Source organism: Cryptomeria japonica, chromosome 8 (assembly GCF_030272615.1).
Source record: "Cryptomeria japonica chromosome 8, Sugi_1.0, whole genome shotgun sequence".
Lineage (NCBI taxonomy): Eukaryota > Viridiplantae > Streptophyta > Pinopsida > Cupressales > Cupressaceae > Cryptomeria > Cryptomeria japonica.
In genome coordinates, this window is record NC_081412.1 from 311,773,888 (window position 1) to 311,787,661 (window position 13,774).

Below are 13,774 nucleotides of genomic sequence, written 5' to 3' on the forward strand. Positions count from 1 at the left end.
GTTTTCGTATATAGTGATATACGAATACATTTGAGACTTTGACTATAAAACCAGTTGTCATTTTGCCACACATTAGGTTGCACTAAATTGCTCGAAATCATGATCAGTTCATGATGCACCCAATACAGAACATGACCAAATGAAAGTGGCACAATTACGTAGATTGTAGTTTCCATGTTTTGACGACTCCACAAGTACTCTTTCTTGGAGCTTGAAAGCCATATTTAGAAGATACAGACATTCTGGCGTGGGTTTTACAAAACAATCTCGTACTCTCTAAGCTCACTTTATCTATTTATCATATTCATATAAACACCCTTCAGTACTTATTATTGTAGTCTTTTCATGATTGTTTGTTATCAGGTAGGATGATTTAATTATATTATGAACAGATTATAAGTTATATTGCAAGCTGCACGATAATCAAAACTACATGAAGGTAGATGCTCTCAGGAATCAAGTTTCATTCAAAATGTTGGATAAACCATAGCAATTTCTTACATGTAAAATAGTCAAGTACAGTATGCATGTAAGCTATTAACTCCAGACTAACATGCCTATAACACGGAAAGAAAATGCCATGCATTAGTTTTACACATATATTCATGAAAAGCATACATTGAGGTTCGTGTTGATATGCCTCATTCAATATTATCAATATCTAAACATTCAGTGTTCAAAGAGTGCCAACTTATGTTCAAAATTGTATTTAAAGAGTGTCCAACAACAAAACTACATAAAATAAATTATCCATACGGAGTTACATGATAAAACATATTCTGATTTAAATTATATTTGTCTTTTCAAGATATTGCTATGTGAGGACTATCCAATAATGAGCAAAAACACTAAAAATTAACTTATTAATAACCTAAGTTTCGGTTAACTAACCAAAACTCAATGCCATATAACCCAGCAATAGTTGAACAATTTACTACATGCATGCCTATACTATTCCTCTAAACAAAAATCTCTCATGTTTATTCATGAATGTGGCCACTTGTCCTTCATTTCTTTTTATGGCCTCTCCGTATTGCACTTTAAAAAAATGTGTCCACTAACCTAAGAAATTCATTATCACCAGGTGAAGTACAATATTGCAGAGAACAAAATCTGCAAATGCTCTTTCTGGGGGAAGATCCTGTGATACAAATCCAACATGTCATGTCTCTTACTACCACCATAAATATGATATAGAATTATGTAGACTTTTGATGCTATACAAAACAAAAAAATCTTTAAAACTATATTTCCTTTTATTCATTAGAAAGAGGGGAGTTGATAATATGCAAAGCATACCTTGAATTCCTTGTTTTCCTTGTTGACTTGCATCCGTAAACAAACTATATATGCATAAAAATTGGAAAAGCAACCATTTATCAATGAACATGACTTGCTTTGCAAGAAAATCTGAAAGGTTACTAACAAAAAGATTGTTCTCCAACACAATTTTGCTATCAATAATAACAATGAAGAATACACTTCTACCTGCAAGCACAGCCGTTCCAGTGCATGATAGTACTCCCGAAAGAAATGCATTGAAGGGAAATGTTCCAACTAGTGCCATGTATATAACCTGCAAGGTAAATTGTGTGCTTTTAATATTCATATAAGATCCAACCCAAAATGTAAAATATTTAATGTAAAGTAATGTGAAAGAGTTGAAAGTATGTCACTGATGTAGTCTAATATTTTTAAGGTATATATAACAGGGTTTTTATTTCAGAAAACTACATGGTATATCATCGTGTGCTAGTCTGATTTTCTCCCATCTAGAATATAAATCATGTAAGGTATGAAAGTTGACCATCAGCCATGCATGTCCAGACATCACTAAACGAATGCAAATTTACAGGCCATTGGTGCAGGTTTAAAATTCATTAAAATGTGAGAGATATCTCAGAGATAAGAGAGTTCTAAAACAACTACCACACAACATCAAAGTTGCAAAGACGGGCTCTCTGGTAGACAGGCAATGCTAAATCATAAGAATCATTCTTTAAGAGAGAGAAGGAACAATTTATGGAACATCTTTCCCACACATCATACCTGAAAATTAAATTATTTTGCATCTGTCATCAAAATTAGAGGAAAGCCTACAAGCATATCATTCAGCACAACTACAATGAACCTACCCATATCTCATCAAGTTATCTCCTTTCAAAGTCAACTATGCCTTCTATCCTTTTGTACCTTTTGAGATTTTGGTTGCTAGTCCCACACTAGATACATCTCACCAACAGAAGAAACAAGACAAAGCTTTTTCTTGCAAAAGTTGCCAAAAGCTTCACACCAAAAACAAAACATCTCTAGCAGACTCAAGACCAAATTCAAGGTACTTCATGATTGGCATCTATTACCTAATTCCTTCCAAGTCAGTGATCCTGTTTAGCTTCACTTTGATGCCAGCACTTTCAGAAAAAAGGGCATCACAAGTTGACATTGATTTGATAATTGATCCTCAACTTCATAGACTCTCACAATCTGGTAGATAAAGGAACTGTTAAACATCTTAACACTTCTTCATACAGGAAGAAAGAGAAGGAAGTAATTGGATCAAGATCAGGCCCCTTTTCATCATGGAAGGCGATCTGACCTGTCAAAGGAGAAATAGAGTTGAGGTTCCAAAAGTATTGGGGGCAGACCATATGCCCAGCTTGAGTGCATCACTGATAAGTCGAGGAATATGCCTTCAGCACCCTCTGAATTTAACACTTCTGGCTGAAAAGACAACATTTTCAAAAACATGGTTGAACAGAAAGTCAACAAATCATGGCCTGGTAAGAGGCCCACAAGAAACAGAAACATCCTATATCATTGCTTGTTGAAGGAATTATATAACACAACAAAAATCCATAAGCATGAGTGGCTAGAATGGCAAGGAACACCATATTGACCATCAAGGAGAATGAGGGCCATTTCATTTCTATCCTACTAAATGTTGAAATAGTCTGCTGTACAAGCAACCCAGAAAGGAAAATATATTCTGGTGAAAACAGCATGAGAAAAAAGATATAAAAATTTCAGTCACCTTCTTAGGCCATCATCAGATCTCTATAAATAGCAGGCTCAAACCTATCTTCTCTAATTCAATACAAATGGGGTTCCTTGAAGGCAAACAAATTCATAAAAAGTTAGATTATATTTAGGAATCTAATCACTTCATAACATCCAAAAAGAAAATCATAAAAATGTATTTTTCCAAAGCCTATGATAAAGTCAACTGTTATAATTTGTCATATACACAACAAATCTGCCCAAGACGTGATCACAGAACAAAGAAAATGAATTAAAAAAATTATATTCAATATCAAGCATAATGACAGAGTAACAAATATATAAACCTCTTGGATCCATAAAAGGAGATGATAAATTCAAGAGATAAAGTTTAACTCACAAGTATTAGAATAATTAATTCTTTTAGTCAGTTACCTTCTTTTGTGGTACTATTAATGGTCATTTAGTTAGTCATTAGTCAACTATTGCTTCTTTTATAAGAACGCATAGTTTGCTTTTTAGTTTTAAGCTTTTTAGGTTTATTTAGCATTTTAAGCTTTTTTAAGCTTTACTTAAACAGTTCATTCTTTTTAGAACACTGTCTTGTAATTCCTTTATATACGCTTGTATATTCGTTATTAATTAATTCAATATCATTCGATTATTGATTCAATTATTTTTCATGGTATCAGAGCAGGTCGATGGGATATTTTAGGATTTGGCGAATTTTTATTTCGAATTTTTTAAATTTTTAAATAAAAATTTGTAAGTCCCTACCTGGAATTTATTTCCAAAAAAAAAAATTAATCATTTTTTTATGAAAAAAATTGTTGCAGGATTTTTGAGGGTTCGCGTTGGAGAAAAGCTAGGATTTTCACATGGGATTTCTTCTCTGGTTTTCGCACGCCTGTGTGTAGGTTGTCTGAAGCTGCGATTTATTTTTGGCACGCAGGTTTTCTAAAATAGAAAAAATCGCGGATTTTTTTTTAAAAAATCGTAACCCGTTTCTGAATATTCAAGAGTTCGTGGTCTTCTGCGAAGGTTTTGGGCGGCTCATTTTTTTTAGAGATTTTGCGAGGTGAAGGCATCTTTTTTTTTGTGGCAGCAATTGTGATTTTTGCACATTTTCTACACCCGACAATGATTTTATGGGCTTTTTTTGTGTTCGAAGCATTTTTATGGGGGGCCAATGACACAATTTTCCGCGCAGCCTCCTGTACGCGACCTATTTCTTTCCCTTCAGCGACTCTGCATTTCGCCTGTTTTTGTTTGCAGATTTCGGGTGGGAAAAACGTGACGTGAATTTTCAGAGCCGACGTCTATATTTTATGCGTTTTTTCGTTCTGTAAATGTCATTTTTGTCTGCACGTGGCGCGACTGTGTTCTTTCTTTGCATGATTTTTGCCCAGCTCAGTGCGTGATTCTTTTGCGCCTATGTGTTGTTACCGTGCCGTTTTTTCTCTGTTAGGGCCTTTTTCTCTACGCGTGATGACTATGGTTTCTTTTTGCCAAACGATTGGTATTTCGTGGGTTCGACAATTTATTTTGAGTTTTTCAAATAAAAAATTATTTCGGGTGTTTTTATATTTTTCCCTAAAAAAACAGTATTTTAGTTTTTATAATTGTCTTTAAAAAAAATATTATGGGTTTTTAATAATTTTTGTTCTTAAGAAATTATTTCGTGGGCTTTTTTAATAATTTTTGTCCTTTAAAAATAATTTTGTGGGTTTTTGTTGTGACCTTTTCACACATCACCCCATTGAGAATGGGGACCCTCCCCCTTTTCTTGCTTTCGAGGGTTTTTGTTAGAGCCTTGTGACCTTTCGGCATCGATATTGCCAATTTTTGTCAGTTTTGAATGGTCTAAGTTTTGAAGTTGTGAGTCAATTTATGCAAACTAAGGTCAGAACAGAGTCTAGACACCGTCAAAGTGCCTAGAAAGGCCGAAGGACGAAGATTGCAATTGATTTGAGTGGATTTGGACAACTTTCTATTTTTGGAAAGTTTGTTTTTTCCTATTTTTTAGTAAGTTTTGTTTTTGGCACTTTAAGCAAGATCCCTGAAATGACTATTTTTAGAAAGTTTTTCCTATTTCTTAGGGATGCTGCTTTTTCTATTTTTGGAAAGGGGATCTAGGGTTTGCGTTATTGGCTCTGAGATTCACTAAAAATGATCATCAAAATTCTTCGAAATTCAAGTTTCGTTCAAAAAAACCAATTTCCTAAATTTTAGGGATCCTGAGGAATTCAATGGATGAATGATGAGTGGTTTTCAAATTTCAAACAAATCCGAGAAGAATTGCACAAGTTGTGAAGATTGAGTTTCGACCTCATGGTGCATAAGTTTGATCAAGTCCGCCTAGCAATGAAGATCAACGGGTCAAGACTTAGGCAAAGTCTGCCCTGAATGGGTCTCACAATGAATCAAGTCCTCCCAAAGGATATGAAGGGAGCATGGATGAGGTTCCTAACTTGTGCAAAGTCCGCCCATATATGAGGTTCCTGAAGTTAAGAAAGTTCACCCTCGCCTTGGTGCATAAGTGTCATGAAGTCCGCTTTGGAAGGGACTTAACTTGGTCAAGGAAGCAATGAACTCCGCCATGTATGAGGTGCACAAGTCAAGCAAAGTCTGCCTTGAAGAGGTATACACAGTGCACGGGTTTGATGAAGTCTGCCTTCACCTAGGAATAGAAATAACCAAGTCTGCCCCATGATGGAGAAAGAAACTCACATAGTCCGCCATATGTAAGGTGAAGAGGAAGAGAAACAATTCAAGTCCGCCTTGAAGTGTGTGGAGACAGCAAGCCAGAGGTGCAAAGAATGAGTGAAGTTCGCCCTACCTCACTTGCAAATAGAAACACTTCAATGAAGTCTGCCTAAGTTTGAAGAATGAAATCAATGAAGTCCGCCCTCATAAGATACTTGCTAATTTGGAAGGAAAGAAGATGATGTTAGCAAGATTTCCCATTCAAGTTCGAACTGAGACAGGATTAGAAAGTTTATTTTAAAGAGAATATTGAAGATCAAGTTCGAACTATAACTAAAAATTGATTTAGAAACTTGCATTTTTGAACTGAGATTGAGAGTTCGAACTAGATAAGGGATGACAAATCAACTAAGGTTCGAGTTAGAAACTTTCTTTGCAGATTCGAAGGACTGAGGACTAAATAGAAACAAATTTTTGGAAGATTTCTGAGTTTCTAATTGAAAATTCGAACTCTAATACAAATACCTTCCTCATTCTTTCATTTCTTCATTTGAAGTTTGAACTTTCAAGAGCAAGTTGAGAGTGTTTAAGAGAGAGTTTGTGCAGGTGAAGGACATTTTGAAGAGTTTTTGCAGGTTGGAAGTGATTTCAAAGGAGATTTCAAGTATAAGTCTGAGATTTTCAACAATTTTTCACAAGTTCATACACAGATTTTGAAAGAACCTTGACTGTTTGAAGGACAGATTCTCAGATTTTCTGAGATAGACCTCTAATTTTCTACCTTCAAGCAGCTTCTTTTCCCTTCTTTCTCATTCTTTCGAAGGTGAAAATGTATCTTATGGGCAGATTATTGGGTTTCTTACCTGATTCTTTTAAAATTTTCAAAGAGAAAGAACAAATACAATGAATTTTATTTCTTCTCTTACTCATTTTCTGCTCCATAAGTCAGTTAGATTGAACTAAATCGAATTTTCTTGGACATAGTTTGCTCTCAGATTCTGCTTTTTTATTGAAATCAGACCTTGAACTTCTTGAGTTTGGTGATTTTCAAGGGTTTTCTTAAGATTTTCAGAATATTAGAATGTTGAAAAACCTCATTTTTTAAGTCTAAGTGTTGGAAAGAAAGTAAAAACAAATCATGATATACTTAGCTACCAAACTCCAAAATCACACCTAAAATGCAAACCCTAACTTGAATTTATTAATTTCTTTTACAGATTTGGATGACCTCGGAGGTTGGAACATCGCGCAAGGTCAAGATGAAGTTCCAAGTTGACAAAGATTCCCCTCCAGAATCAAAAATGAACTCCAAGTGGAAGCAAGTGGGAGATACAAACCTAGGGCACATAAACCTTAAGGAGTTCAAAAAACGGATGCACAGCACGGACACTTAACTTCCTACAGTGATAGCAAGAAAGATGATGCGGAATGGTATAGTGCAGGCTGCTGTTTTCCTTCCAACAATGCAATACACTGAGTTGATAGTAGAGTGTTTCAAGCATTATAACCCGGAGAATAGAGAGATAGTGGCACCTGATGGAAAGATTCTCACAAATATTGGAAAATTAGCAATTAGAGAGGCCTTCCGCATCCCTGAATGCCACAACACAATCTATATGACTAGGGATGAAGCAACCCAACTATACAATAACAATGTAGAAGAATATGAGGCTAATATCAACCATTCATGGTTGGAGAAACCTAGGAAAGGTGTTTCCAAGATACCTAAGCTCCTTGTGAGGGCATATTTCAAAGAAGATTACGTAGACCTCATCGTTTTACTAAATAGAGTCATGGGCAGCCAGCAAGGTGCTCCCTTCGAGCCATGGATGTACTATTTTATCCATGAGGTAACTACTGGCGTTTAGATGTTGAAATCAGCTAGGATCATCAGTGATAATTTGGATGATCAATTGAGAAACTTGGAGAAGAATAGAACATTTTATATGAGTCCTTATTTGATCTATTATTTAGCCAGGACATACATATATAGAAGCCTTGTGTGCAGAGGAGCTATTGGAAATAAGGAGTACCAGTTCGTTGTCTATGATTGTTATCCACAACTGCACCTAGAGGAGAAATTCCATTTGAAAAGAGTTAATGATGCATTCCTAATGCATATAACGAGAACCCTTCAAGGAGGTCTTCACCAGCGACTCTCTCAAGAGTCAAAAGACTTTATTAGCAGGTTTGGGTATTGGTATATCCAATATCCCAGGTTCACCTACTTAAGGATCCAGGGATTCTTCGGACAGCCGTATAGACTACCCATGTTTCCTACAAACAGAATGGTGCTACTTGAAGTAGTAAGACGGTTGGAAAACTTTATGATTGTGCAAAGAAGGAAACAAAAGACAGGTGCATCTTCTCTCAATATCGGAAATGGATTGGAGACATGTCCATCAGCCCAAGATGCTACACATGCCGACAAGGAGATTCAATGGTACCCATTCTTTCAATATCAAGCAAGAGGCCATTTCGATCCTTTTCATCAGATAAAACAAGTTGATGGAGAGAGGTTCGAGCATAGACCAGACCTAGAAGATTATTGAGCTAATGCAACTGATAACTTCGAGATCAGAAAGAGATTTTGGTCTAGGATCCCACTGAGCTTGATCAGGGCATCTAAGGTATTCCGAGTGGCAGACCAACTTGAGGAAGACAATGAATATGAGCAGCCACATTATGCCACCCTGAAGTATGAGCCTCTTGCTCTAGTTGATTGGATAGAATCTAAAAGATCTGAATTGAGTGATCATATGAAACCTGTGATCGAATACTCCAAATGGTGGGCAGCTCAGAGAACAAAAGAGCTCAAAGCAAGGAACGTTGTCTTCACCTATGATCTTGTGGTGACTAATGAGTCCATGTCTTCGAATCATAGGAGTACATCGAATAACCCAAAGAATCCAGAGAGTGTTGGGTCAAGGAAGAGAAAAGAGCCCACTGAGAATTCCATAAGGGCTAAAGGAAAGAAAATCACTGGAGATGCAGATGTGAGCAGAATGCACAGGTCCAGCAAAGGTCATTTGACTATAAGCGCTACATCCACTGCTCTAGTAAGAATTGAAATTGATGAACAAGAACAGGATAGTAAAATGGGAGCTAGTGAGACAGAAGTTACTCCTCCCGTAATTGAGGAAATCATAAAGAAAATGGTTCAAGAACCAAGTCAGCCCCGTATTCTCACCAAAGTTCTAGAAGTTGAGAACCCAGAATCTCAGAGAGAATTCCTCAACGGCATAGTTACTATACCTAGGGAAGTTGAAGATAATTTTGATGAGAGTGGCATGGAACAATCAACCATCCCGAATTGGTTGAGGGAAAGAATGAAAGCCAAGGTTCCTAAAGAGGTTCATAGAGTAGAGAACACAGAAGCATTCTTGGCTGAATTAAATAAACCAGCTGAAATAAGACCACCTAAACCAGCTAAGAAGTTCTCTTTGATTCAGAGGGATAGTGCAAGGTTCAGATTAGTACAGGTACCAGTACCAAGGGCAGGACTATGAGGTCACTACTATAAGTTCGGGGAAGACCACCAAGATTTAGGAAGTCCATGAATTCGATGATACCTACAAATCCATGAAGGAGAGGCTAAACAAAGAGGTTGAAATAAGAAAAAGATTGGAAGTTGAGAACAAACAATGGAAGAAGTATGTTCAACACTTAACAAAACCACTTGATCGGGAAGTACCAGTTGCTCCTCCCGCACCTCTTCCATTAGAAGAAATGAAGGATTATGAGGATATGAAGACTACATTCAAAGAGGCCAAAGGATGGACTTTTGATGCCTTGGAGCATCCTGATATACTTGTTGCAAACTTGGTATCAGCATATGACTCCACCTCTTTCTTGTTAAGCAGAATTCAAGACATAGCTGAAGCTTGGGAAGATGTTGAGGAGATTCAAAACAGAATAATCCAACACTTGAAGACCATCAAAGGACTTTCTTAGTAGGATTTGGTAGATGGAGAAATTATTCAGTCAGGGGATAGATATGATTTCAGCACTTGGTACTTTGCTTTGACAACCAAGGTTGAATCTTTGAGGAAATCCGAAGCTAAGTGTTTAGAAATTGAAAAGATTGTCAGAAGTATTCAAGACAAGGTTTTCCTCGTAGCAGTCGAGATATTGCAGCAAGAGGAAGTGCGAGAAAAACATTTACGTGCAAAGAATCTGAGGGCCAAAATTCAAGGAAACTTCTTCAAAGTTTCAGGACCGATTCTCAAGAATGATCTCATGAGGATTTCGAGATTCTTACTCATTGATGAGAACTTCCTAACACAGGCAGTTGACTAGGAAAACACTATCGCCACATGTACTGAAGACGTGGACATGGTTGATTACCAAATTGGCAGTTTGCCAAGTGTCACCATGGAAGAGGTTCGACCATTAGTGTCCAAATACATTGCATCTACTGAAAAGGAAATTGGATGCCCACCTCAGTGAAATTAGCAGCTACGCCACTTGTCTCCTTCTCTTTTGTTCAAACTGTTAGAGTTTTGGGGAACCCTAATTAGGGTTTTTATCTTTCAATCTGGGTCCTTGATCGTTGTTTGATCTCGGCCATTCGAACTTTTTGTGTGCCTATATAAAGTTGCCTCCTCTCATTTGGGGAGTGTGAGGTTTTTGAAATATTGTTGCAAGGTCATTTTCAAATAATACATTACTTGTGTGCTTTTTCTTAAAGCTTTGTAATCTCTATTATTTGAGTGATTAGCAAGGTTTTCAATTTCTTCAACACCTTAGTTAGATTTTATTTCATGTTGTTAAGATTGAATGAAAGATTTGATAAGTATTGATTCGTGGTGTATCGCCACTCATACTTTTGATGAATAGATGATTTTTATTCATTGTGCAAAGTTAGTCTGAGCTTTCCATTTTGTGTATGCTTAAACTTTTGATCATAAGCACATTCCTTGAAGATTGCATCCGCTTTGTGTAGTTGTCTTGAGTGAGGCGAAGCAAAGTGCGGTTTATTAAGTTCACCAAATCAATATCGTCTCTTGAATTCATAGGAGTAGAATAGACTTCTAAACCCTTATCCTTTTTATCCTTTTTGAAAGTCTCAACCCAAAAATCCAAAAAAGAGGAGCACCAATTGATAAACCCGTCTAAATTCCAAAGTTGTAAACAATCCAAGCGTAAGTCCCTTTGTGTATTACCAACATATCACAACGCCCATTGAGCTTATACACGCGTCAAGACCTAACAAAAGAAACCTTGGAATCGCCATATGATCTTCTTGCAATCTTAACATAAGCGGTGATTTTTCAAGAGAGGATAGAGTGTCATTGGACATTTTTATTCTAATGTTCGGTATATGATAAAACGTACACCAACAGTTTTGTTAATTTTTTCCACAAAAATTATCTTTATCGATTTTCTGATTTTTTTCGCACCAAAAATCATGGGAGGGTTTCGCTTGATTTTTTCCTCAAAAATTGTTCACAGGGTTTATAATTTTTCCTTAAAAATTATCATTTGTAATCCGCAAAGTTTGCGTGGGATTTTGGTTATCTGGGTTTTACCGTTTTTTCCACAAAACCGATGATTTGTAACCCTCAGATTTCTTGGTTTTTCGGTTTTCTCCTCAAAAATCATGAATTCTCTTTTGGAGGGTTCCAAATTTAAGGTTTTAACGGTTTTTTCATCAAAAATTGTGCTTTGATGCAGTCAATTTTGAGTCGCACCTAGAGTTGTCGGGGCGAACATCTGCAACCTTGGTATCTTGCAATCTGTTTTGTAGTTGCTAGTGCTTAGTACTCTTCTACAAAAGGGTTTGTCAATTTTTCCTCAAAATCATGGTCTCGGGCTTCTATAATTCGCGTGTGAGGGTGTTACATTAGTCATCCGGAATCAGCTATTCTTGGTCATTAACACTTGCATATCCTGGGAGGGTCTTCGTAGCAGCAAAGTGTTATTTGCATTGCATTTATGATCAAAAGACTTGTAGTGTCTTCCGTCGGATACTTAGTTGATACAATGACCATTAATGGAGGGTATTAGAACCTTCTTTTGTGGTACTATTAATGGTCATTTAGTTAGTCATTAGTCAGATATTGCTTCTTTTATAAGAACGCATAGTTTGCTTTTTAGTTTTAAGTTTTTTAGCTTTATTTAGCATTTTAAGCTTTTTTAAGCTTTACTTTAACGGTTCGTTCTTTTTAGAACACTGTCTTGTAATTCCTTTATATATGCTTGTATATTCGTTATTAATTAACTCAATATCATTCGATTATTAATTCAATTATTTTTCAACAAGCACTCCCAATAAGGAGGGGACTTAGTTAACTCACTCTAACATAGACTAGGTTAGTGTCAATCAGATGAATAAATCAGAGCACATGACAGATTTACACAACTACCTGAGAGTCCTTAAAGAGTGAAAAAATAAAATATAAATGGTAAGTATTCCAGCCTGATAAACTACCATGAACCTAGCCTAGTCCTAATATTTTAAACTGTATATAAAACAACATAGAGCTAAACAGTAGATCAGAAGTTACAACACTGTGCTATGTTGCAGTCATTAAATCCCACAAGTTCAACACTGTTTTTTCATGTTCTCCGATTTTTATCACATGTTGATGCTATAAGTAGTTGTTAAAAGCAAGACACAAAAGAGGGGTGTTACGACAAGTTTAGACAAGTGGTCTACATGATTAAAAACAATCTCTGATACCAGAATCATGGCTTAGCCGCATGCACATAAAGGGCATTGGGAGGATTGTAACAGCTGAAACCCTACATGTTGAGGAGCATTCAAAGTTCTCTATGAGCAGACTGCATGCACATTACGGGTTTGTCGACATCCCTAGCACTTGTTGAAAGAGTTCATTCATGGATATGGTAATAGGGAGCTGCATGTTAGTTGATGATTGATTCGTATTTTCTTCTCCATCTTTTAAAGATTTTCTCTTCAAGGGGCCTTAGGGTTTCTGTGAGAAAGTTTGAACATGCTGTCATTTGAAATTTTCTGCAAAACTCCATTCAAATCACAAAAGTGAAGTAAGAGCTATGTGGTAAAGCTTACAATATAAAAGATCTTCACCACAATGACAGTATACCAACCATGGAGGTTCTTATGGGTTAGAAAACATGATTGAGATGAAGGAACAATAACAGTGACTGTCTTAAGTCACATAGCAATGAAGCATTCAAAAAGTACAGTGACAGTGAGCAGAAAATTAGTAATATCACTGTCATAAGTGTAGCAGAGATAATGCCATGAAATGTCAGAGTCAAGAATAGTTTGCAGAGTCTTTTACAAGGTGAACAAATTGGTGTGAATCATGATACAGTCATTTGCGCAAATGCAGTGATCAGAGGCAAAAAGTAGCTTGAAGATACACTCTGAGGCATTGAGGCCTTCAAAATGTTAAAAGGATACAAGCTTAGATCATCAAAACAACCATGGAGCAGCATGATAAGAATAGAGCAGTCTGAGGACACAGTTTGCAGGGATAGATGAAAGGTTTTGAAGTCAAGGAAGCATGCCACAGTGATCTCAAGATGTTTTCCCAAAAACTCAGACCAAAAGAGACAAATCATGAGGGTAATCATAAGCAAGTTTTAGGTCAGCAACAACAGTAAGAGAACAGTTCAAAGACGTGTGATTAGAGCATCAGAACATACACTCAAAATAAGCAATGGTAACACAAAGAAGCAATATATAAGAGCAGTCATGATCAAGCAATGAAGTGACTATAGAGAAGATACAAAGGAATTACAGTCCATAAATGCTATATCAGTCATAGAACAGTCCAAATGTTCCAAGGAATAATGATTGCTATCATAGAGAAAGCCCAAATGAAATAAGAGCAGTGCATAGGACCATAGTTGAACTACTCGCCAAAAGCAAAAACTCGCCAAGGCCTGGAAAAAAACTCGGCAAAAAACTCGGCAACTTAAAAAATTGCTTAAATTTAATTAGAAATGCATTTTTTTTGCAAAATTTAGTGAGGAGATGCATCCAATGAGTCAATAAATGAGAACACAAACGAAACAAGCTGAGTCTAGATATATTTGATTGATTTAAACACAAATTGGGTACAAAATGGCATTCTCT

General features: G+C 36.4%; 1 protein-coding gene across 1 annotated transcript in view; it reads right to left on the reverse strand.

Moving 5' to 3' along the window:
- Positions 1-760: 760 nt before the first annotated feature.
- LOC131064687 (dolichyl-diphosphooligosaccharide--protein glycosyltransferase subunit DAD1) overlaps positions 761-13,774 on the reverse strand; it is a 32,092-nt gene continuing 19,078 nt past the window's right edge. The window contains exons 3-5 of the mRNA XM_057998921.2: positions 1,489-1,576; positions 1,300-1,343; positions 761-1,141 (exon numbers count right to left, since the gene is read on the reverse strand). Coding sequence (XP_057854904.1) covers positions 1,058-1,141; positions 1,300-1,343; positions 1,489-1,576 — 216 coding nt within the window. The 3' untranslated portion in view covers positions 761-1,057. The remainder of the gene's footprint in view (positions 1,142-1,299; positions 1,344-1,488; positions 1,577-13,774) is intronic.